Source organism: Peromyscus leucopus, chromosome 23 (genome assembly GCF_004664715.2).
Source record: "Peromyscus leucopus breed LL Stock chromosome 23, UCI_PerLeu_2.1, whole genome shotgun sequence".
NCBI classification, from domain to species: domain Eukaryota; kingdom Metazoa; phylum Chordata; class Mammalia; order Rodentia; family Cricetidae; genus Peromyscus; species Peromyscus leucopus.
Window position 1 is genome coordinate 12,680,164 of NC_051082.1, and position 24,695 is coordinate 12,704,858.

The 24,695-nt window shown below is 47.8% G+C and overlaps 2 protein-coding genes across 2 annotated transcripts in view; one reads left to right on the forward strand and one right to left on the reverse strand.

Moving 5' to 3' along the window:
* Positions 1–1,471: 1,471 nt before the first annotated feature.
* Positions 1,472–8,346, reverse strand: Erp29 (endoplasmic reticulum protein 29). The gene is made up of 3 exons (XM_028855658.2): positions 8,120–8,346; positions 3,886–4,024; positions 1,472–2,259 (listed from the first exon to the last, which is right to left on the reverse strand). Exons 1-3 carry the CDS (start codon positions 8,261–8,263, stop codon positions 1,760–1,762), a joined length of 783 nt encoding a protein of 260 aa, XP_028711491.1. The 5' UTR covers positions 8,264–8,346; the 3' UTR covers positions 1,472–1,759.
* A 10,604-nt stretch (positions 8,347–18,950) lies between these two features.
* Positions 18,951–24,695, forward strand: part of Tmem116 (transmembrane protein 116) — a 32,272-nt gene continuing 26,527 nt past the window's right edge. The window contains exons 1-4 of the mRNA XM_037198674.1: positions 18,951–19,050; positions 19,550–19,596; positions 20,416–20,479; positions 22,850–22,981. Of these exons, the coding sequence (XP_037054569.1) occupies positions 19,003–19,050; positions 19,550–19,596; positions 20,416–20,479; positions 22,850–22,981 (291 nt within the window). The 5' untranslated portion in view covers positions 18,951–19,002. The remainder of the gene's footprint in view (positions 19,051–19,549; positions 19,597–20,415; positions 20,480–22,849; positions 22,982–24,695) is intronic.

The window sequence follows — 24,695 nt, forward strand, 5'->3', positions numbered from 1 at the left end:
AGCCATATGGCGCTAAGAAGCCAGATTCTAGGTAGCCATCATTAGAGCCTGCTTCCTGTCCCATGTCAGTGTTGCTGGAAGGAGTCACCTGGCTGCAGAATGAGGGAGATTGCACTTCTCTGGCATATGTCAATCTCTTAAGCAGATTCAACTTGAAATAGAAGACATAGCAGCCGGCCTGAGCCCATCCTGGGAAGGCCCAGGGTAGCCTGCCACTCTCCACCTCTGTCACCGGGCATGAAAGACTGGGTGTTCTGCTTTCTATAAGACAGCGAGTCCTTTGTCCTTTGGAGTTGGCTGGCCTAGATATGGGTATAAACTAGAACAGCTAAGGTAAATCTGTTTCAGAAGCACCCAAGGAGACTAGAAAGGATTTTGATTAAAATTACAAAATGAAAATATTAGCAGCTAGAGAAATGGCTTGCTCAGTAGTTAAGAGCCCATGAGGACCTGAATTCGGTTCCCAGAACCTACAAAGTGGCTCACAACCCAACACCTTTTTCTGGCCTCCATGGCTGCTGCATGCCCATGTACATTGTGTATGTACATACATGCGGACAAGCACTCAGACACATAAAATTAGAAAAATCACTGAAAACACTGGGTCCTCTGAATCTCAGATTCGTTCCTGAGATGTAAACTCTGTGCTGTGAGCAGGGGCAGTTAAGTGTGGGGATGGCTCACACCCCTGGCCGAAGCAACTCTGTTTTGCTTGATCCAACTGAACACAGCCCCTCTATCTACCCGTTTGTTTCCCGAATCTCTGAGTAGCATCTGCAGGAGTGAGGGAACAGAAGAGGCCTGCATTTCTGACAGCTGTGTCTGCAGAGGAGCCAGGTGCTCTGAGAGGTGGGGGAGAGTCCGGTTAAAGTCGGCTTTGCCAGGCAGTGGTGGCACACACCTTTAATCCTAGCACTCAGAAGACTGAGGCAAGCAGATCAGGCAGATCTCCCGAGTTTGAGGCCAGCCTGGTCTACAGAGCGAGTTCCTGGAGAGCCAGAGCTGTGTTATACAAAGAAAACCTGACTCGAAATTTAAAAAAAAAAAAAAAGTTGATGTTGACTGAGTAACTTACAGCAAGTGATATTGTTGGGAGAGTAGTTTATAATTTAAATCTTTAAATTGGAATGATTGTTCATCTGGTTATGTACTTATAGGATCTCAGTTACCCCAGGCTGATCCTCATAGTGGTCAGATTACAGATGTGTATCACCACATCTGGCTTTGGTTGTATAAATTCTGAAAACAGTACATTAGTATAACTAAGAATTTGCTCTAGAGAAAGCATGAAAGATAACGCCCTGTTGCTTGTTCATTGGTAAGGCCAGAGGGCAGACAGCACCCTGTCCTCGCCATACATGATTCTCCAGGAGGTAGTCTAGCCTTGTGCAGGGAAGAGGAAGCCATAACAGCTAAATCTCAAAATGGAACTCAAATCATAGGTCAAAAGTACAATCTGAAAAGAAAACCATCTAACCAAAACAGACTTTATTTGTTCAGAATGAACTCCTCCGTAGCACCAGTTCCTCTGGGGGGCGCATCTCACCAGCCTCAGCCGAGCACACAGGCTCTCCACACCCTGGCTCTAGGGATGTCCTAAGTATGGTCTCAGCAGCATGAATGTCCAGGCGTACTCAGGGCTCAGGTTTGGCTCAGGACTGCTTTGCTCCACTCCCCCTTGTGCCCCACGGGGGCCTCCAGCCAGCAGGTGGCTCTCCCCTCCCCGCCCCCAGCACACCCTGGAAACCCCTGTGCCCCGTCACAGCTCCTCCTTCTCGGCCCCCTTCTTCCGGAAGGCAGTCAGGATGTTCAGGCTCTTCTGCAGTTCCTCCTTCTTGCTGTCGCTCATCTTGTTCTCAATCAGCTTGCTGATCCGAGTCATTTCTGAGGCTGGGAAGTCTTCCCCTTGGTCCAAGATCTTCCCCATGATCTTCAGGTACTGGCTGGCCCACTTCCTCTCCGTCTCCTTCACACCTGAGAGGCCATCCTGCCCCTGCTTCAAGATGGCCTGGCGGGCCTCTACGCTGGAAGCCTTGATAAACTCGCCTGCTAGGGCATCATAGGCAGGCAGGCAGCCAGGCATGCCCAGGTAGACCCCCTGCCCCTTTAACCAGCGCTGGATGGCTCCGACCTTAATTGCCCCACTGTATGGTACAGGGTTCTCAAAGTCCCCATCCCGGAACAGGTAGAAGACTGGGTAGCTCTCTTTGTCCAGCTTGTATTTCTCACTCAGCTCCATGTTCAACTTGTCACCGTAGTCTGCAAACAGAAACCAGACATGAGGAACTAGTATAACATTGCTGTGGGGCCTGCTGAGCAGAGGGAGAGATTGAAAAGTTGGCTGTGCAATGTGAAGTTTCACCAGAGACCTGGGTCTCCATTTGTTTCCTAACATGCCTTAGCTGCGTGGCTCTACTGTGTCATTCAGTGACTCTTTGGGGGAAACAATAATCTTTGGAATATTGTATTCACTGTGCGCTGGAACCTGCTGTGGGTGTGTGGGAATAGTCACAGTGCAGATCTCCGAGGCTGCAAGGAGCTTGTAATCTACAGGACAGAAGAGACACTGCAGGGCACAGTTTGGGAGTGAGGAGGCTTCTGTGATCCAGGCTGCATAATCTGACTTCAGAGGAGTCAGCCACATGAAGATCTGGGGCTCGTGTGAGAAGGTCTGGACAGGGACTGAGCTCAGAGGTCACGAGCCACATCCAGCCACTCTGGCTGCAGCTTTACAGAAGAGGGGGGGGGTAGTATTTAGTGACCACTGACGGCAACACAGGCCCTGCCTCACAAAGGCTGTAGGAAGACCAGTGAGGGAACACACCTCTGTGGAGAAGGGAGGTGCTCACTGTGTGGTGGCAGCTCTGACACCCTCCCCAATAGGCAAGTTTTCTCCAAGGCTAAAAGCTGGTGATGGCTGCTAGGGGTTCCTCCTAGTCTGCCCTTTTTTTTTTTTTTTTTTTTTTTTTTAAGACTGATTTTTACTTTATGTCCATCGGTGTTTTGACTATATGTATGTCTGAGGTATCAAATCTCTTGGAGCTGAATTACAGACAGTTGTGAGCTGCCACGTAGTTGCTGTGAATTGAACCCAGGACCTCTGGAAGAGCAGCTAGTACTCTTAACTGCTGAGCCATCTCTCCGGCCCTCCAGGTCTGGCATTTAACTGCCCCATTGAGTCTTAAGCATCAGGCCGCTGGTCTGAGACACAGGTGACCATACTATAGAACTTCCTCCACAGAGGTGTCAGGGACAAAGCTCATGGGAAGCAGCACAGTGGCCTGGTACACAGTAGGTGCAGGATGGATGTTTTCCCAGCTGCAGTTATTAGTCACCAAGTGCTGCGGGAGCTGACTAACTGCCCTGAGAAGTGTGCCAGCCAGCTCTACTGCCACCAGACTGCAGGAAGTTCCCAGGGTCTTCCCGGTGAAGGTGACAGTGTCTGCCGATCGCTCTCTGGACTGTACCATTGGATGCTGGTGACCACAGCTATAGAAACCGCCCATTGATGACTGGTGGCAGCAGCTTATTCCAGCTATTGCCAGAATCCAGCACTGGCATAAAAGCTGACATGAAGACAAGAAGATGGCGTTCCTCCTGTCCCCGGCCTTGCAAGGAGGGACTCCGTTCTCAAGGGAAGTCAGACTGGTGGAATTTGGGAAGAGGGGGCATCCCTTCAGGCAGCTATGGGATCCCCTGTGGTCCCACGGGCGGGCGGCACCTGCTCTGCCTAAGCTTGCTGCAGGCACTAGCTTCTGACAGATCACACAACCAGTTTCTCCGAGGGAATGGCTCAGGGGCTATTAGTCCCCCTCCCAGCAGGGAAATGAGCCCTAGCTTCCTTCCTCCCAGGCCCCTCCCCAGTCATCCTGGACTTGTCCATACCTGAGATCCCCACCTCTGCCACCAAGAGATCATCGCTGGAGGCCGAGTTTTCAGCCAGCCGCTTGAACTCGTCCTGCTTCTCACCGTAGGGGTACTGGGTGTCGAACTTCACCAAGACGAACTTGCTTTTGGGGATGACCTGAGGGCGCATAGAGCTGAGCAAGTCGGGTGTTCAGGGACCTTTGGGGCTAATTCCCCTTCCCAAGGGACCCCTGTTTAAGAAACAGAGTGGAAGCAAGCCTACACAGGAGACAAGCTGTCCCATGCTATCATTCACGGATTCCCCTAAAGCTTAGGATGTTTCCTTTGCTGGGCATCGCACTAGGCATTTGTTCACACTGAAAAGACAGTAGTGGAGAGAGAACTGAGGCCTTCCCCCAGTGTCTTTCAACAATACCCAGGAGACCTTAGCAGGCACTGCTGGTGTCTGCCATCTCAGGGGGGTCTTTCTCAGTAAACACCACAGTCAGGATGCTTTGGCCATAGAGGCCAGAGTTTGAACTGAACTGAGCAGGTTCAAGTCAGTAGAAGGTTGCTGAGAGGCCAGACTTCTTTCAAGACAGTGTTTCTCTGTTTAGACCTGGCTATCCTGGAACTCCCAATGATCTGCCTGTCTCTGCCTCCTGAGTGCTGGGATTAAAAGCATGCACTACTACCCAGCTGTCTACCATGTTTTTAAAACTTGTTCATGTTCTAGCACCTGTCAGAACATGATGCCTTTTCTTTTTTCCTTTCTTTTGGAGACAGGGCCTATATGTAGCCCAGACTAGCTCACACTGATCCTCCCGTCTCAGCTTCCCAAATGCTGAGGGTACATGCATGCATCACCACACTCCGGCTTAGAGCTTTGACCCCCCACCCCCAAGTAAGCCACACATCAGCTGATAGACTCTCCAGTTGCTTCTTCCTCTTGGTTACTATAGAAAGCACTGCCCTAAATGTTCACATACATGTTTTGTTTGAGCACACAAATGCCATTCCTTTGATTTACTAGGAATGGAGCTTCAGGCAAGTCTACATTTAACTTACTGATGAGCTCAAGACTTCCTTTTGGTGGCTCCTTTTAATGCACACATTTTATCTAGCTAGCTTTGGTCAGTAATATTGCCTACCCATCTTCAAATTAAAAAAAAAAAAACTTATTGTTTCTAATTCTGTATGTGTGGCTATGTGCATCTGAGTACAGGTACCTAAGGAGGCCAGGAGAGGGCGTCTGATCCCTGGAGCCAGAGTTACAGGCTGTAAGCTGCCTGGCAGGGGTGTGAGGGCAGTGTTTGCTGTTAACCACTGAGCCATCTCTCCAGCCTCCATCAACCTTTTCGTGCGTGTAGTCCAGCAATCCCAAACTGTCATATTTTCATCACAGGCAATCACTGGAGGTAAAAAGGACTTTTTTTTTTTTTTAACATTCACTTGGTTTTACATATTTAAGGATATTAACACTGCCGAGGGACATGAAGAACAGAAGCCTTTGGAACAGGTCACTGACACCAGAAAGTCAGAGCTCTAAGGCTCAGCAGCAGAGAAGACTGAAAATATAAATCGGATCATATCCCTGTGGCCCAGCTGGCCTTGTTTCTGCTCAACACTAGCTCCAGCCTGCTGCCTGGAAGCCTCTTCCTGGGTTCCCTTGACTGCCTCTGTCATTCAAGACTCAGTTTAAATGTCCCCTTCTAGTGGAGAGAGCAATCCAATCACCTATTACTTCACTTCCTTAACCCTCTCCCATCTCACTCTGAAACCGTCTTTTCTTTTTTTTTTTTGGTTTTTCGAGACAGGGTTTCTCTGCGTAGCTTGGCGCCTTTCCTGGAACTCACTTGGTAGCCCAGGCTGGCCTCGAACTCACAGAGATCCGCCTGCCTCTGCCTCCCGAGTGCTGGGATTAAAGGCGTGCGCCACCACCGCCCGGCGAAACCGTCTTTTCTTAATTGCTAATTTTCTGTCCTTTCCACTTGGATGTGCATTTCTAAGGATAAGGACCATGGCCCATGTTCTGCTGCACTCCTCAAGTCCCAGTGTCTGACTGACGTCTGGCAGACACTGAGAAATGTTCTGAATAGAGAGAGCTCTAACAGTTTTGATGCTGCAAGGTAGTAAGAAGTGGCCTGGTGTTTCCAAAGCACAGCACGGGATCCCTACCAGGGGGCCTACCTACATTGTAATACAGAATACCAGTCCTCATAGGGTGGTCGGACACCGGAGTAGAAAGGAGAGTTTAGTTAACAGGATGCAGTGGTACCCTTGTGCATGTGTATTGTGTGCGTAGGGGTCAGTTCTCTCACCAAAGGACTGGACTCTGGTGGTCACGTTTGGCGGAAGTGCCTTCCTGCCGCGTCACCTCATAGGGCCCTTCCCTGGGATTTTTAAAACAAGGTCTCATTAAGTTGCCTAGACTGGCCTTGAACTCATGACCTTTCGGCCTCTGCCTCACCAGTTCTGTGTGTGACACCATTGTCTGGCTGAAGTTGTGTATTTTGTTCACTGAATAGGAAGCTGCTAAGAGCCCGTCGTGCCCCTGACATCATTCTGAATGAACACAGCATCATTCTGAATGATCAACATGGAGAGGCTCTCATCTGCTGAAGCCGCCTAGTGAAGGTCAAAAATAACACCAAGACAAATCTTTTCTAAGTTGGAAATCACTGAAAGGCAAAGCATGTAGACACCTGTTCATTCACGTGAACACAACACACCAGATCAACTGTCATATTAGATGCTCAATAACCAATCCGGTATGCTGTGTACAGAGAGAGTCAGAGAAATAGTCCAGGTACTTCATAAGCATGTCATAGTCTACTATGGGAGGTTTGAAACTGACAAGTTAAAAACAAAATAAAAACAGCAACTGGGCTGAATTTAAGCCCAGGGGCCTGAGGAAGCAAGGAAAGGACTTGAGGGGGGTAATAGTTAACCTAAGACAAACCAATGTGAAGTAACTTATTTCAAAGACCTGGCAAAGAATGTTGCAGTCACAAGGAACAGTGCAGGTGTACTAGCTGTGAGCTAGGACCAGTCAGAAGGCTTGTGCTGGCTAGAGCAGATTGGACAAGGGGGCGAATGGCTAGGAACTGAGCGGTGACAAGGGGCACTCCCTACAGGGTTTCCTGCTCCATTAAGTGGAACCTCGAGGTGCAGGCAGGAGCCAGTGGGGTTTCTGTGATGACAGCCCAGACAGAGCAGGGGGGCAGTTGGTAAAGGTGGAGGAGCACCGACTGGTTTAAACTTATGGTGTCCCTTTTATTCACCTTTGGACTGCTGTATAGAGCAACTTAGAGTATACGGAGTTGAGTGGGTGATTAATAATACGGCAGGCTTCTTTCTTTAAATCCCTAAGAACAACGCTGAATGGGCTACACGTGCAGGGTCCTTTCCAAAGTAGACGTGTCCAACCACTCGAGACAGGCGCCTTCATTTAGAGTTCCCTTCTGCTTTTCACTTCCTCACCATGAGAACAAAATAAGAAAATGACTATTTCTCTCCACTCTTAGCTCGCCCAATAGGGGAACTGAAAAGCTGCTGGTGGCTGGACCCAGATGCATGAGGACGAGGCTGGGTCCACACAGGCCACTGCTCTCATCCTCCAACATTTCCACTATCCGTTTACCCGGACCTGGATACCAGATTTTGAAAAAGGAGCTGGGTGGGGGTCGTGGCGCTTCTTCGTTCTCTGCCCCAAGATGCTCTCTCTACAGGTGGCAGAACTGCACCCCCGTATTTTGTAAGGGTCCGCGTGCTATCTGAACGTGGTTTACACACTGCCAAGCAGGCTACAATCCATCCTCAGAGAAGAGGGGGATCAGACTTGCATGTTAACGGGCTGAGTTCTCTTCGCCACCCCCACCCCATCAGAGAGCCGAGGAGCGTCGACCTCGCCCCGCCCTTCGGTCTTCCACTTGGGACTCGTGGATTGGATCTCTCCCGGCATTGTCTTTTCCCTACAGATAAAGGGAAGGGACACTTAGTTCCCTTGACTGTGGGTTTTTTTTTTGGTAAAAGGAGGTAGCGAGTACCCGTGCGGCAACGCCAAGGCGAGGGTGGGAGCCGGGTGGTCGGCGTGCGCCCCTGCTCTGCCAACACGGGGCCTCTAGGACGGTGGGATGTCTAGGGAGGGTGCCTTAGGGGACCGCCTGCTGCCACCCCTCGGGGCCCAACGTCCTCCTGGGCGCGCGCTCCCACGGGCGTCCAGCTGCACCTGCGCACGACCCCTCCACCCCCCCCCCCAGGTCCTCATTACCTTGTAGAAAGTGACTGTGTCCAAGGGAAGGGCGCCTTTCGTGTGCAGGCCGCTGCCGCCGTGCGGAGCAGAGAGGAGCAGCAGGCCCAGGAGAACAGACAGCAGCGGGGACAGGGAAACGGCGCCAGGGGCCGCGGCAGCCATCACAGCAGATCACGAACGGGGGAGCGGGCGATAGGAAAACTGCGGCCGCAGCGCTCCGCGGGGGCTCTCACGTCACTCGGGGGGTGGGGCGGGGCGGCGGGGAGGGAGGGGGCGGTCCCGCGAGCGCGCTTGCGCGCAAGTGGCCACTCCGGCGGGCTCCGGCTTCCCCGTCCTCGGGCTGGGGAGGGAGGGGCGGGGCCACGGGAGCGCGCCGGCCGCGCATGCGTGTCGGGCGGAGGGCGGGGCCACGTGATGGGCGAGCGGGTGACGCGGGGCCGCCGCGCACGCGCCCTGCGTCGCTGCCGGCCGAGGCTGGGTCCCGCCGCGTTTCTCGCGGGAGCGGAGGCGCGGGGCCAGGCGTCCGCGCTTCCCGTGCTGCCTTCCCGGCGCCGGGCCGGCGTGTTGACCGCCGGGACCCGCCTCCTCCCGGGGTTAGTCCACTGTCTGTCCCGGGTCGCCGCCGCCGCCGCCGCCGCCGCCGTGCCCTTGTGGCCCGCGGGCTGCCTGGTCGGTGTCCTGCGTGTAGTCGGCGGTCAGGAGGGTGGCAAGACCCGGCTCGGATGTGTCGTGAGAAGACAAGCATCCCTTTTAACTGACTGCCTTACGCCGTGTTCCCATTGTGCCCGTGGGAAATTCAGCACGGCCATAAAGGATCGAAGGGATTCCGGGTGCACGGGGATCGAAGCCCGCAGGCCGGGTGTGGCAGCGCAGGCCTTCACTCCCAGTGCCAGGGACGCTGGCCGGCTGACCTCTGGAGTGGGAGGCCAGCCTGGCTCGACAGAGTGGGGTCCAAGGCTGCCAGGACTGAATTCAAGCCTCCCCCCCAACTCCCATCCCATATGAGTTCCATCCTCAGCATCCAAGGAAAAAAAGCTGGATCTGGGCCTGGTGTGTTGACACACATCATTAATAATCACACCACCCCTGAGGCCAAGGCCGGTGTGATCCTGGTCCGTGTGGTGCGTTCTAGGCCATCCGGAGTAAACTTAGTGAGATCCTGTGTCCAAAAAAACAAAAACAAAAACAAGCTGGGTGTATGTAGCACACGTAGCCGTACTGGTTACGCAGAGGCAGGAAGGTCCCCAAATCGAGCCTGATTGAATCCGTGAGCTCCAGGTTTAGGTTTAGAGAGGTTTTCTTTTCCTTTTTTTTTTTTTTTTGGTTTTCTGAGACAGGGTTTCTCTGTGTAGCTTTGCACCTTTCCTGGATCTCGCTCTGTAGACCAAGCTGGCCTCGAACTCACAAAGAAAAGATCAGGGTATCATTGAGGAAAATAGGTTGGCCACTGGGCCTCTACATGCATACATATTCACACACACACACATACACCATATAGTTCCTGGACATTCACCTCAGCAGTGCTTTAATATGGGGAGTGATCCATCTTCCCCTCCACCCCCACCCCTCTTTTGAAGCAAGGTCGCTATGTAGCCTAGCCTGGCCACCCATTCAGAATCCTCCCGCCTTGGCTTCCCAAGTACTGTGTGCATTATCACATCTAGCTAATGTACTAAATCTTCACGATTTTACGTTGCTTTGGCATCCAGGTTGACCATAAATTGTACTTTCTCGTGCGAGAAATAGGGTTCAGTAGTCACCTCTAAGAAGTTGTATTTATTTATTTGTTGCACCTGAATGCTTTATCTACCTGTATATTCTGCGCACCATGTACGTGCCTGGTGCCAGAGGAGGCCAGAAGGGTGTGTTGGATGTGAAACTGCAGCTAGGTGTGGTTTTAAGCCTCTGTGTGGGTGCTGGGAATTGAACTCTCGTCCTCTAGAAGAACAGCCAAATGCTCAACCACTGAGCCATCTCTCCAGCCTCTTCAGTGGTCTCTTAACACAGTCTGTACTTGTATAGCTCTGGCTTTCAGTGTAGTGATTCTTCTAGACAGCTGGGCCTTCTACACTTGCTGACGAGGAGTCACCCCTCTAATAGCCAGCTAGGTGCCCTCCTCTTCTCCTCTTGACTGACCATACTCACCTTCATATCTAGCACAGCTGTGCAGGCATGACATACCACCACTGTCACAGTGTGACTTCCTGACATTCACACCTACTTACTTGAAGCCTACCAATAAAATCTCTCCCCCAAGCCGGGCGGTGGTGGCCCACACCTTTAGTCCCAGCACTCAGGAGGCAGAGGCAGGTGGATCTCTGTGAGTTCGAGGCCAGCCTGGTCTACAGAGCAAGTTCCAGGAAAGGCGCAAAGCTACACGGAGAAGCCCTGTCTCGAAAAACAAAGAAACAAAATCTCTCTCCCAGGAAACATATTTGGACATTGCTATGTCCTAAGAAAGACCTATAGGTCCTACCCTGTCTTCTCGCTTAACACATCTTGAATTGTGTGTGTGTGGCCTCCAGGGCTGCCGTCTCCCGGTAAGTATTAAAATCTTGACTATCTCATCTCTTTCTTAATCACTGTAAGGGTATTTCTCCACCCTAAAAGATCCAGTATTACAAGTCGTTCCTGCTCAGATGTGTCAGCATTGTGTCCAGGAGATGATTTAGAGCATGACCTTGAAAGGGAGGAAGCATTTGTGAAGCAAAGGGAAACAGTGCTAGTTAGTGACAGATATATATGGTCAAGCGTGTTGGACACCATGAATCTGAAAAGGCAAAATAAAGATTCTCACTAAGGGCTTTAAAGCCACCAGAGGTTTTAATTGGACTGTTGTCGGATTTATGTGTAAAAACATCACTCAAAAATGAAGGGAAAGCTGGGCGTGGTGGGACACACCTTGAATCCCAATCTTAGTGGGCCCTTCCTGGGAAGGAGAACAATGGAGACCAGAGAAAATCTGAAGAAGAGTTGAGAATAAGCAGTGTCCTAGTCATGGACAAAATTGTGTGCTTCACATGCACTGTGATTGCATTTGGAGAGAGAGTTATTATCATAATTACAGAAATAATTACAACTAAATGAAATCATACGGGTGCACCCCAATCCATCGGGCCTGATGTCCCTTCAAGAAAAAAGAGATTACAGCTGGTTATGGTGGTGCAGGCCTTAGATCTCAGTGCTCAGGTTGAGAGAGGTGGTTCTCTGTGAATGGGAAGCCAGACTGTCAGCCAGGGTTGTAGACCCTTGCTTAAAAAAGAAAAGCCGATGAAGGGAACAGATCAGAAGGGAGAAGGCTGAGGCAGTTCAGTATCTATTGCAATGTTAAAGGAGATGACAGAAGTTAAAATCCAGTAGTTTAAAAAAGCATACATAGCTGGGTGGCAGTGGCACACACCTTTAATCCCAGCACTCAGGAGGCAGAGGCAGGCAGATTTCTGTGAGTTCGAGGCCAGCCTGGTCTACAGAGCAAGTTCCAGGACAGCCAGGGCTACACAGAGAAAACAGAAAGAATCCAAAGTTGGGTGGGAAGGAAATGGGGTATGAATCTAGGAAGAGGAGAGTAAATAGGATCAAATTCTCAAAGAACTAATAATATTTAAAAAAAGAATAGTTTGGGATGGGATGGTAGCTGAGTAGTAGGACATGGGCAGACCCTAATGTTTCCCCCAAGTGTGTGCTTGAAGAAAAGTGAAATCAAGCTTTGGTAGGAAGCCTGGGCATGGTGGCATACCCCTTTACTCTACCAGAACTCAGAAGACAGATCTCTGTGAGTTCAAGATCAGCCTGATCTAAAGCAAGTCCCAGCCCAGTCAGGGCCACACAGTGAGAGACCCTGTCTCAAACAAAAAGATCTTTTGTAGGATAGAATTCTGAGTGGTGGTTGCTGCGGTGGCACTGGCGCACGCCTTTAATCCCAGCACTCGGGAGGCAGAGGCAGGTGAGTCTCTGTGAGTTCGAGGCCAGCCTGGGCTACAGAGTGAGATCCAGGACAGCCAGGACTGTTAGACTGAGAAACAATGTCTGGAAAAAAAACAAAACAAAACAAAACAGAATTCATGAGACTTTGATTAAACAAATTGATTCAAGTGGAAGACCCGTCTGGGCCTGCCCTGGATTTCTCCTTTGTTAGAGTTGCTGCTCTCAGGCAAAAGTGCAACACATTTTTGAAGCTAAGTGCCAAGGAAAACTGACTCTATGTTGTGTTCACACAAGTCAACAACTGACCGTCAGGGCACCAGGATGTACCAGCCGACACAGCATTTGTCCTGTGTGAATAAGCAATGCTGCCTGGGACTATATCAAATCAAAGCAGAGACTCTGTATGAAGACATTTTGACCCATCAATATAAGACACGGGCAGAAGTGAAAGCCGTCTTTCTCTGTCCCGAGACTCCAGCCTGAGTGCATCTTCTCCATTCTGTGATGCTCTGTCCACTTCAGCATTTGAAACGGCCGGACACCTGGGCCTGGGCTGACAACTCTGAGCCTGTGTCTAGTGAGACGCTTCTTATGGCCCCTGCAGGATTTGAATTGAGATGTATCAGGACCGCCTCTCAGAACTCTGCGGCATCTGTAACTCTTATGGCCATTCTCTAGTCTGTGTAAACATATTATTGTTGGACAGAGTAATGGGTGAGCTGAGAGTTGATGGCAGTAACTAGTTCTGGAATAAAGGGACCCATGAATGCTAGGATCCACACTCCTGAATTCAAAATTACTTGGTGAGTTGCAGTCAGTGAACCAAATAGCTTGGTGAATGTTAGTCAGTAAATTCTGACGTGAAAAGACACAAATATGTCTATGTTTCTGGCATAAAATGCTCATGACAGTGAAAAAAAAAAGCACATATACGCAATGTTAAGAGACTTTGGATAGCCAGACAGTTGTGGAACATGCCTTTAGTCACAGCACTCGGGAGACAGAGGCAGGTGGATCTCTGGAAGTTCGAGGCCAACCTGGTCTACAGAGCGAGCTCCAAGACAGCCAGTGCTACACGAAGAAACCCTGTCTCAAAAAAACAAACAAAAAAAGAGGTTAGCACTATAATTAACTATTGTATATATCCAATAATTGTATGTCATCAAAGATAGCAGAATCTAATCTTTGGTAAATTTGAGAAAGAGAACTCAATGTGTATATTATATAGGACTATCGTCCAAGCCTAATTGCCACCATCTTCAGATCAGGTGTGCCCACTTCAAACGATCATCACAACTGTTAACATTCTGTTAATGTTAATGGCTGTTAACATTCCCTCCTAGGAGGGATGTGAGGGCCATAGGACCCTCACCTGAGTATCTAGCCAGTTCTCCTAAACCAGTTGTATGCAATTCTGCCCTAACTGTGTGTGGCTTAGGGAGGAGCTGGAGTATACAGGCTGGGAAGAACTAGGAAGGAAGCACCATCCATGCAGCTGTGGGCTAGTTTTCATCCATGTTGAGTGCAGACCTTCCAGTGTGGCTGCTTTAGGGTCACCAAAGCTCCTGCTTGTAACTTCTCACCCATGCTATGTAAGTAACCCTAATAAACTCATTAGTTAGCTAGGGTAGACTTTGGTGGAATCAAACTTTATTTTGTCATTAGGACCTTGTGAGGAAGGGGTAAGACATTGTTTAGATTCCCCTCACCCCCAAGGACAAGAATTCTGTAGAGGGGTGTGTGTGTGTGTGTGTGTGTGTGTGTGTATGTGTATGTGTGTGTAGAAAGCTCAGAAAAACCCAGTTTTGAGTTTACCTTAATAAAAGAGAAAATTAATTACACGAATTGATAGAGTGTAAGAGGGGGTCTCAGGATGAATCGCAATCGGTAGAGTGCTTTCCTAGCATGCACAGAGCTCGGGGCTCCATCTATAGCACTACATAAACCTGGTGTGGTGGCACACACTTGTATCCCAGCACTGAGGAAGTAGAGGCAGAAGATCAGAAGTTCAAGGTCATCCTTGACTATGTAGCTAGTTTAAGATCAACCTGGGATACAACCCATGAAACCTGCCTTAAAAATAATTTTAAACAAGGCCAGCCTAGTCTATAGAGTTCCAGAACAGCCAGGGGTATACAGAGAAGCCCTGTTTTGAAAAACCTAAAAAAATTTTTTTTAAATATTTTAAAATTAATTTTAGCCGGGTGATGGTGGCATAGGCCTTTAATCCCAGCACTCGGGAGGCAGAGCCAGGTGGATCTCTGTGAGTTCAAGGCCAGCCTGGGCTACACAGAGACCCCGTCTGTTTAAAATGGGTTTGCATGTGGAGACCTGCCGTCAGCAATCATTGTACATCTCTATCCTATTCAGTGAGGCAAAGTCTGTCACTCAACCCCAGAGCTCCATGATATATATGGCCAGTCTTGCTAATCAGCTTGCTCTGAGGAGTCCCTGTGTCCATCTGCTGGAACTACAGGCAGGCTGGCATGCACACCTGGCCTTTAGGTGGGTTCTGGGAATCTGAACGTTAGTTATTAGGATTGTGCAGAAGCTCTTTACCTACTGAGACTACTCCTCAGCTCTAGAAGTAGATTTTTTGTTTTTGTTTCACTGGATAGCTCTGGATATCCTGGAACTCACTATGTAGACCAGGCTGGCTTCACACTCACAGAGAACCCAGGGATCTGCTTGCCTCTGTCTCTCAAGGTTTGAGAGTAAAGACATGTACCACTTCACGCAGGTAGAATCAGGTTTGGAAGAAGTGAAGGAAGTCGATTGGTTGGAGGTGGCATATTGATGCCTCTACTATGAACTTTGCAAAAGCAAATGTTTTAATTGCTTGAGTGATGTCCTGATGGGAAAATCTAAAGGCTCACCCTGACTATTCCATGGAGGTCAAAAGGAAGAGGCATGCTAATGGATGCTACAATGCTAAGTCTAAATGCAGAGAGTGGATTGCCATCGAGATACACGGTTTTATCTTCTGGGGAGGTTGTGGATGCACAGTAGCTAGTAGCTCTGTGGCTGTGGAAACGAATGCGGTTGGAATGGGGATAATTGCAGTCATTGCTAATGTTTGGGAATTTTTGTTGGTGGTGGTTGTGACGGTTTGAATGAAGATGGTCCCCATGGGCTCATAGGGAGTGTCACTATTAGGAGGTGTGATGTTGTTGGAGGAAGTATGTCTCAGTCTATTCCTGATGCCTTCAGATCCAGATGTAGACCTCTCGGCTGCCTCTCCAACACCATGCATACCTGAATGCTGCCATGCTTCCCACCATGATGACAATAAAAACGCTAACTGAGACGGTGGTGGTGTGCTTTGTTTTTTGAAGGATTCTGTTGGTTGAAATGCTGACAGTGACTGTGGGGAGGGTCCTGATGCAGAAGAACACATCGTCTGTCCAGGGTGAAGTGGGTCACTGACTGGGCCTCATTCATGCTGATTCAGAACGAGGAGGCGGAAAATGCACACAGACAGACGCCTTACAGTTTTGTCCACAGGTCAGGTGTGCCCAGAGTCCCCCATACTATAAAGATTCTTGTGACCCCAGTGAACTCTACAGGAATCAGAAAGCACATCCCGACCAAATCATATGGGTCCTTCTGGGAAACCAGGCTGACATCTCCTAGGAGAGCAGCGAGCTGTAGCCCAGCTGGGAGACTGACCTGTCCATGCGCCATGTCAAGGGCACAAACAGCTTATGGCCAGTTCTCACCGGTGGCAGAAGTCAGGTCCCGGCTCCTGGAAACAAGCCTGCTCGAGCCTGTGGAAGGGAGGTACCTGAAGAATTCAGCTTCTCACCTGTGTTACTGAAGCACAGGGTGTAGATGGTGGCCAGGATTTGTTTGTGCAAGAAATGGCCTTAAATATAATACTGCTTCGTCTAAAGTATTGTTCTTCGACACAGGGTCGTTATAGGTAGCCCTGGCTTTCCTGGAACTCACTGTGTAGATCATACTAGCTTTGAACTCACAGATAACTGCCTGCCTCTGTCTCCCGAGTGCTGGGTTTAAGGTGTAGGCCACCATGCTTGGCAAAGTGTGTTAGTTTTATATCATGAAATTTCTCACCAACTACTCTGTCCAAATGCCATATACACTCAATATAGTTATTCTGTCCAAAGACAACATGTTAGCCTGGCATGACTTTTTTAATACCTTCCTATGCAGTGGTGGCGCACACCTTTAATCCCAGCACTTTGGAGGCAGAAGTAGGCAGATCTCTGTGAGTTCAAGGCCAGCCTGGTCTCAGAGTGAGTTCCAGGACAGCAAGGACTATACAGAGAAACCCTGTCTTGAAAAAACAAAACAAAAGAAAATTGTGGAAAGGACTAAAATGTTAACTTATCCTTTTTTTTGCTTTTTTTTTTTTTGGAGACAGGGTTTCTCTGTGTAGCTTTGATGCCTGTCCTGGATCTTGCTCTGTAGACCAGGCTGGCCTCGAACTCACAGAGATCCGCCTGGCTCTGCCTCCTGAGTGCTGGGATCAGAGGCGTGCGCCACCAGCTGCCCAGCTAACCTATGTCTTAGTTAGGGTTTCTATTGCTGTGAAGAGACACCATGACCACAGCAGCTCCTATAAAGAAGACATTTAATTAAGGTGGTGGCTTACAGAGGTTTTATCCATTATGATCATGGCAGGACATGGCAACATGCAGGCAGACATGGTGCTGGCTACATCTTGATCCACAGACAACAGGAAGTGACCTGTGACACTGGGAGTAGCTTGAGCATAGGAGACCTCAGAGCCCGCCTCCACACTTCCTCCAACAAGGCCACACCCACTTCAACAAGGCCACACCTACTTCAACAAGGCCACACCCACTTCAACAAGGCCACACCTACTTCAACAAGGCCACACCTACTTCAACAAGACCACACCTCCTAGTAGTGCCACTCCCTTTGGGGGCTATTTTTTTTTCAAACCACCACATTCCGCACCCTATGAGATTATGGAGCCCAGTTACATTCAAACTACCACAGCATATATCTTTATACATAGAAACCACTTAAAAGCTCGCCATTATTATTGTAAAGCTTCAGGCTGGGTATTGTGGCTCACTTTGTAATTTCAGCATTCTGGAGGTAGGGGCAGGATTGTTACAAATTCAAGGCCATCCTAGTCTACATAGCAAGTTCAGGGCTGCAGGGCTGCAGTTGAGTGAGATCCTATTTCCAAACAAGAACAAAAATACCAACAGCAACAAAACAGCATATATACCTGTTAGACGTTCAGAGAATTCCTGTGTTGTGGATAGATATGTAGCATACGTGCCGTGCCCATCATGGTCACTGAAGGTACATGTACCTGAACTTGTAGTAGAGGTTCTTAGAAAAAAGAATAGGGCTGGGATGGGGCAGCTGTCTGGTGTACATGAGCTCCTGGGTTCAGTCTCAGAACGACACAAGAAGATACACACAAATCAACAGAAGTGCTTAAACACAGAAGCAGAAATGGAATATGGCTGATTTCATTGAGTTTGGGTTAGCCTTGTAAGCAAAAAAGGGCAAAGTTCTATTTGCAAAGGGACCACAAAGAAGAAAGTGCTCCTGCACACATACAAACACACATATACGTATGTGTATGCACACACAGGCACACATGCATTCATGCAGGAAGGTGGCAGAGACGCTGTAGCAATATGCCAAAGGCAAAAGTTCTCTGAACAATCTGAGACTTGTCTTGAGGAACAAGAGAGTCTTTTGTCCCAGAGCATTTTCTTATCACTCAGTAACAGTGTCACTAGTCTCCACACCCTCCAACATTTGGAGGTGGCCATGATTAGAGACCTCCAAATGTTCCCAAGACTTATCCCTACCAATCTTTACTTGTTTAAGACAAATTAGTAAATAAAATCTTCCACTTAACCACATCTGGTCTTCCATGCTAGACTATATTCTCACTGTGCTGTGAACACCATGCTTTTAAATCATTCCAGCCATGAAGTGTTCGTGACAGTGTTCAAGAGCTGGGACAGTGGTCAGCACACATGTGTGACATTTGGCAGGCTCTGGGCTCAGTCTCCAGCACTTAGACACACGAGAGATGTTTGCTGGACATGGGAAAGTATAGTTAAAGCAGTGAGTGTTCTTGTGTTTCCTCTCCCCCAGGCTCGGGCAGACTTCCCCCAGACGCTGCCCGCATGCTGCTCTCTACATCATTGCCCTGTTCAGACTGTTTGTTGGTGTTCACACCATTTCCCCACTGTGTTCTGAGCTCCTGGAAGCCTCCATCTAGATTGTCTTTGTCTTTGTGTGACTCATAACACATCGATTTATACAAAATCGATTACACTTAAGTGTGCTGAGTAAATGGCATGACATAAAATAGTATTTAATATGTTAATATTGAATATAACAAGCATTAATAACCTCTTCTCTCACTGGGCGGTGGCAGCACTCGGGAGGCAGAGGCAAGTGGATGGCTGTGAGTTTAAGGCCAGCCTGGTCTACAGAGCTAGTTCTAGGACAGCCAGGGCTACACAGAGAAACCCTGTCTCAAAAAAACCAAAAAAGAAAAACAAAACAAAACCTAGTCTCCTCTTGATTTTCACTATTACCAAAACTTTGTTAATTGATTGTACCATCTTTCTCATCATTCTGTCCCCAAGCAGGGATAACTTTTAAAAGGCTTCTGTTTTACCCCATTTCTTCTTTCTCTTCCCTTTTTCCTGTTCTATTTCTCTTTTGCAACTTTATCTTTTTTTTTTTTTTAACCTATGAAATACTCTCTGTGCTTTTTATTACTCCTGCCTCTTGCTCCGTCTTAAACTTTCTAATGTTTCCTACAACTTGGTTTCTTCTGTCGCCTGCTCTTTCTGTTTTTGTCCTTCTCCTTGGCCCTTCCACCTCCTGCCCTTAAGGTAAGGGCAGGATTAGATGAGGTGGAGCCCAGCTGAGGCAGGGGTGGAGCTACCTGTTGGGAGCCTGACTGAGAAGGGCCTGGGCTGGAGGTCGCTGGGACTGGAGTCCTTATGGCCCTCCCGCCGGAGACTCGCCCTCTGGAAGGCAGATGGGACCCTGTAAGGTCAAAGCTGGTCGTCCTGCCCTCCGTCTGCTCCTTTCTTCCTCTGTTCTGTGTTCTGCTCATAGTGCTGCTCTCCACACCAGTAACTCCCCCTCTTCATCATTCCCCCGCTTCTGTCCTTTTAACTTTCTGTCAGTCACCTTCACTTAGGTCTGTCTATTCTCCCTGAAACCTCAGCCTTTCCTCTCTCTCTCTTCCTCTCTCTCTCTCTCTCTCTCTCATTTCGTTCTTGTGATTTTCTCAACTTTGTGTTCTTGTCCAGTCACGTCCCACTCAGGGCTCTGTTTCCTTTAAACTTTGACTTTTATAAGGAGTCGGGTTGAGGGCAGTGAGGTTCTGCCTTCGCACAGCTCTGCTCAGATTTCACTCCTTCCCAGACCTGGAGTGGGTTTGAAGGTCTGTGCTGAAGAGATGGTTAATAAACACCAAAACGGAAGTCAGATTGAACATTAAATGTAAGAGATTGACTTTTCCTCTCTCTCTCTCTTGTTTAGTTTTTTCCTGTAATACAGTGGATACAGTTTGCCACGGCTACTCTCAGGTATGATTTTTTTTTTTTCAGTCTCCTGTCACATGACTGTTGGAATTGCTTGAGCAAACAGGAGACCTGTACAGCTTCCTACATCTTGTTCTTGAGGGTTGCATTTTACTTTTTGGTTAGAAAATTTTTCCTATGTTGATATTTCCTCACTAGTAAAAGGTACAGGGACTGGGAAGATGACCTAGTGGATAAAGTGCTTGCTTCCTAAGCATGAGAAGCTGAGTTAGGATCCCCAGCACTCACATGAAAAGCTGGCTCTGTTGTTACCTGCCTGTTGTTTCTGCCTTGGGAGGCAGAGACAGAGGATCTTGGGGGCTGCTGGCTAGCCAGTCCAGCTGAATCTGGGAGCTCCTCACTGACATTGACCTTGGCCTCCCTCATCTGGTGGGTCACCACACCTACACCCCCAGTGGAAGTAAGAATTTAAGTAACAGGAAATGAGGAAAGGCACTCATCTGGTGCAGACCAGCTTCAGGCACTCACCTCAGAACTGACTATGTTAAACCCTGGGAGGAAGGTGAACATGGTTGCCCACATCTAATCCCAGCACTTGTGGGATTGAAGCAGGAGGATCACTGTGAGTTTGAGGCCAGCTTGGTCTACATAGTGGGTTCTAGGCCATCAGAGGCTACGTAGTGAGAGAAATTGGAATGATACTGAGAAAATTGGCATGCCTCTAGACAAGGATGGCATGAAAATTCACAAAGTAATCTAAATGTAAAAATATGTGTGATATATTTCATATCAATTGTGCCAATGAATTATAAAAATCAGAGTCTTACCACTGTATTGTAATGGCCAATGGTCTGTGTCTCTTAGTGTTATAGGTTCGAGTTCGCTTATCACTTATGCTGTGTTCCAGAACCCACAGACATCTGCAGAGGTGAGAGCGTCTTTCCGTTGAGTTTGAACTACTGTTGACTTAGCCTTTGAAGTAAGTGTCAGGAAAGCACCAACCTGTGCACACTGGATAATTCTATGATTTACTAATAAGTTCCTCATAATAGATGGGAATGTTTCCCTCTGTCCACAGAACTCCCTTTTCTTCTGGGCAAGGCTGTAGCTATAACCTTCAGTTCCTAGAGGTTAGCTATGAAGTGTGGCTCTCTTTGTACTGTGAATTATTAAGATTAAGGAAGCTGCTGTCTGAAGTTTGAGGCCTGTATGGGTTTTAAGTATGGTAAGGCCTTCCCTCCAGGTGAGCGGCTTCCTTTCTTTTCTTTTCTTTTCTTTCTTTCTTTTTTTTTTTTTTTTTTAGACAGGGTCTCTCTATAGCCCTGGAACTCACTCTGTAGACTGGGCTGGCCTGGAACTCACAGAAATCCACCTGCCTGGCCTCCCGAGTGCTGGAACTAAAGGCATTTGCCACCACGGCCAGCTTAAGTGAGCCTTCTGATCTCGATTTGTGAGAACACTGGTGTGCCCAAGAGGCAGTTTCAAGACTTGTCTGCTTGAAACACACTTGTTTGCTGTCCCATCCTCCTCAGCTATTAGTTTCATTTTGAAAAGAAAAAACATCCTTTTTATTTTTTAATCACACCAAAATGTTCAAGTTAAAAGCCTTCCTGATGGGCATGGTGAGACTCCAAGTCGGAATAAAACACAGGCTGACTGACATGTGCACCCCCCAACCCCCCAGTCTCCCCACCCCCCAATTCATGAAGAGCTGGCATGAGTGGTCTTCTTGCCAGCTCAATAAAGATCTTAAAGGACAGGAGCCATTATTGCTGTAATCGGGCCGAATGGTGGCTCACAGCTAGCCACAGTGTGACCTCTGTGTGTGCCAGGGAGCTGCTGTGTCTGGAAGACCATGAAGAATGCGGTTTGGCCCATTTCATGCCTGAGGAAACTACAGAGGCCCAAGATTAAGTTGCACACCCAAGTAGCAGATCAAGTCTTTTCAGAAGACCAGTTCTCTCTGAGTTAAACAGATACAGGGTTAGTATAGTCTAGATATGTTTTCTCGGGGCTTTAAACCCTCAATGTTCCTTTGATACCACCTTGTTATGAATCCCAGGCAGTCTTGCTGTAGTCCAGTTAGCTTCCCATTCTTGATTCTCTGCCTTTGTCTGCTGAACACCACAATCAGCAGCCTGTTCGGCTATACCTGGTTAATACATTTTTCAGATTTCAAGTCAGCTCGTTAAATTCCACAGGGAAATCTGTAGAGAATAAGATGCATTTAATTCGCAGATCCATTTAAAGAGAGCTGACATTTTATAGTATCTTACATTCATGATCACTACATATTTCTTAGATTTTTCTCTTGTGTGTCAATAAACATTTTATATTTCTTCTGTAGAATAATCAGAAAAGAGCTGGGTGTGGCGGCGCATGCCTTTAATCCCTGCACTCAGGAGGGAGAGGCAGCTGGAAGGCAGCCTGGTCTACAGAGTGAGATCCTGTCTCAAAAATTAACTAAATAATAAAATAGAGTGATTAAAAAAAGAACAATTGGGAACAGGGAGGCCCAAAGATACTAAAAATTAAGCAGTCATTGGCTGAGGGAGCAAGAGTGTGTGCTGTGAAAGACTGAAGCCCTGAGTTCAGGTAAAAGGCGGGGCTTGGTCGTGTGCATGCCTCTGCCTCAGGGCTGTGTAACTGGAGACAGAGGACCACTGGAATTGCTGGCCATCAGTCCATTATGGCTTCAGTGCCTTCACTGTCTCACCGAACAAGGTGGAGCGTCCTCCTCTTTTGTCCTCATGTCCATACACAGGGGCACCTCTTCCGATGTGAGCACATGGACATACGTGCCATCCTCACACAAATGCATACAAAACCAAGAAACTATGAAGACTTCATCAGTGTAGTCAGAAGGTTTAAAAGGCAGCATAGTTTCCATCCTGGCATTCCTCTCACTTTTTAAGTCCTCAGTTGCATCTGTAAGCATGAAGTTTATGACACGGTTATCTAACTCATGTTGACTGTGCACCCCAGCACTTACGTGACAGCTTCACTGGAAACCTTTCATCTGCCCATTCTCTCTTTGGCCCTAAGGGTGAGGAAGGGGTGTCCCAAGGGGAGAGTGCTGAGCTGTCCAGGAGCCCTCTTACTCCAGGACTTAGAAGTGCAGTGGTCATCACAGATCCCTTCCTATCTGGAATCTTCCTTTACAAACAATGGCAGAGGCCCTGGCTTTGCAAACAATCGCTCCAGCTTCCTGCTCAAAGCATAAAATGTAAAGATAATCTGTGTGTTCTTTCTCCTAGCTCCATCACTTACTGAATTAAGATTTTGTGGCTTTTGACAGATAAAACCACTCTTTTATCTGAGCTTTTCTGACCTGCTCCTGGCAATTTGCTGGCTCATCAAAGCACTTCTCTATGGAACTTCGGCAGCCCACAAGGACAGCATCTGCTATAACCTACAGACGGTCGGGGAGGTGAGTATTCCTAGATTCCACCAACACTGTGCACGGGAGGTACCTTCAGATCTAAGTACAGTTCAGATCTGAGATGATCCGTGTGGACAGACAGACACATTGCTCATTGTTACACTTTGATACAACAGTTTTATCACTTTTCATCTTAAAAATAGCTACTGTGCCAGGCGGTGGTGGCGCACGCCTTCAATCCCAGCACTCAGGAGGCAGAGGCAGGTGGATCTCTGTGAGCAGACACCATAACTATACAGAGAAACCCTGTCTCGAAAAAAAAAAAAAAATATATATATATATATATATATATATATATATATATATATTAGTAGATTAATGTTTTGTAATGATCTGTTAGTCCTATTTTGACCATATCTCTATATACTGAAATACTTTTTCTGTAACTTTTGAAATGACTACATAGTTTTGTGCTGTGAGGCTATAATAAACATTGAGTTTTAAAGACACCACCGGTTATGGTGTAGGGTCACATCATGCCTTCCGTGAACTGTATCAGTAAGTTAAGTCGTACAACACCGTCAATGTGGGCTGCTGCTTCTGGATCTCTGAGACTTGCCGTGTGAAAAAAGAGGAGGTTAGAATGGACATTCTCTGGAGTCTGTTACTTAAGGAGAAGTGTCTTCTCTTTTACTAGGAAAGTAACACAAGTTGAGACCATATCATCAGAAAGGTGAAATTATCAAGAATGTGAAATTCTGTGAGAAAATGTGCAATGGACCTCCTATGGCAGGTCGTAGTCAAAATGCAGATAGTCACAATGCTTTTTTAAAAATTACCTTTGGAAAATATGTCTAATATTTCATATATGAAACATAGTAAACCTCTTGTTTAGACTTGGAGGGTCCCCAACATATCTTGTGTGCAGGTGTGTGTGTGTGTGTGTGTGTGTGTGTGTGTGTGTGTATGCATACATGTATCTGTGTATGTGCACAGCCATGTGTATCGGTGTGTGCGCATACGGAAGCTTATTCCCAATCTAAAAATACCTTAAATCTTTTTGTTGTTGTTTTGTTTTCAAGACAGGGTTTCTATGTGTAGCCTTGGCTGTCCTAGAACTAGTTCTATAGTCCAGGCTGGCCTGGAACTCACAGAGATCCATCTGTCTCTGCTTTCCGAGTGCTGGGACTAAAGGTGTGCGCCATCACTGCACAGCAGATATCTCAAATCTTAAACACTACCAGCTAGTTCAGACATGGATACACAACCTGTAAAGTGTGACTGGCCTATAAAATCCATGTATTTACATGTCATGAATCATGGAGGGCTCTAACTATTATAGAGATATACTTTGTTCAATCCTGCCAATAACTTCACTGGTTAAGTAGAGTCAAGGTCATATTTTTTCAGATGAAGAGCTATTTTAGTCTTTGAAATTAAAAACAACAAACATTCATTGAAGGGACTGGGAGGAAGGTTCAGTTGGTAAAGTGTCTGCCACTCAAGTATGTGGACCTGAGATGGGGCCCCCAGAACCTATGGAAATGTTGAATGAGGTGGTGCACACCTGTAATCCAGTGCTGGAGGGGTGTAAAGACAGGTGGATCTCTGGGACTTGCTGATCAGTTGGCCTAACCTAATTGGTGAGCCTCGTGGCCCATCGAGAGACTTTACCTCAAAAAAATAACATAGAGTGCAGTCAAGGAAGACACTGGAAGTTGACCTCTGGCCTCCACACGCACATGTGTGCACACTCGTGCAT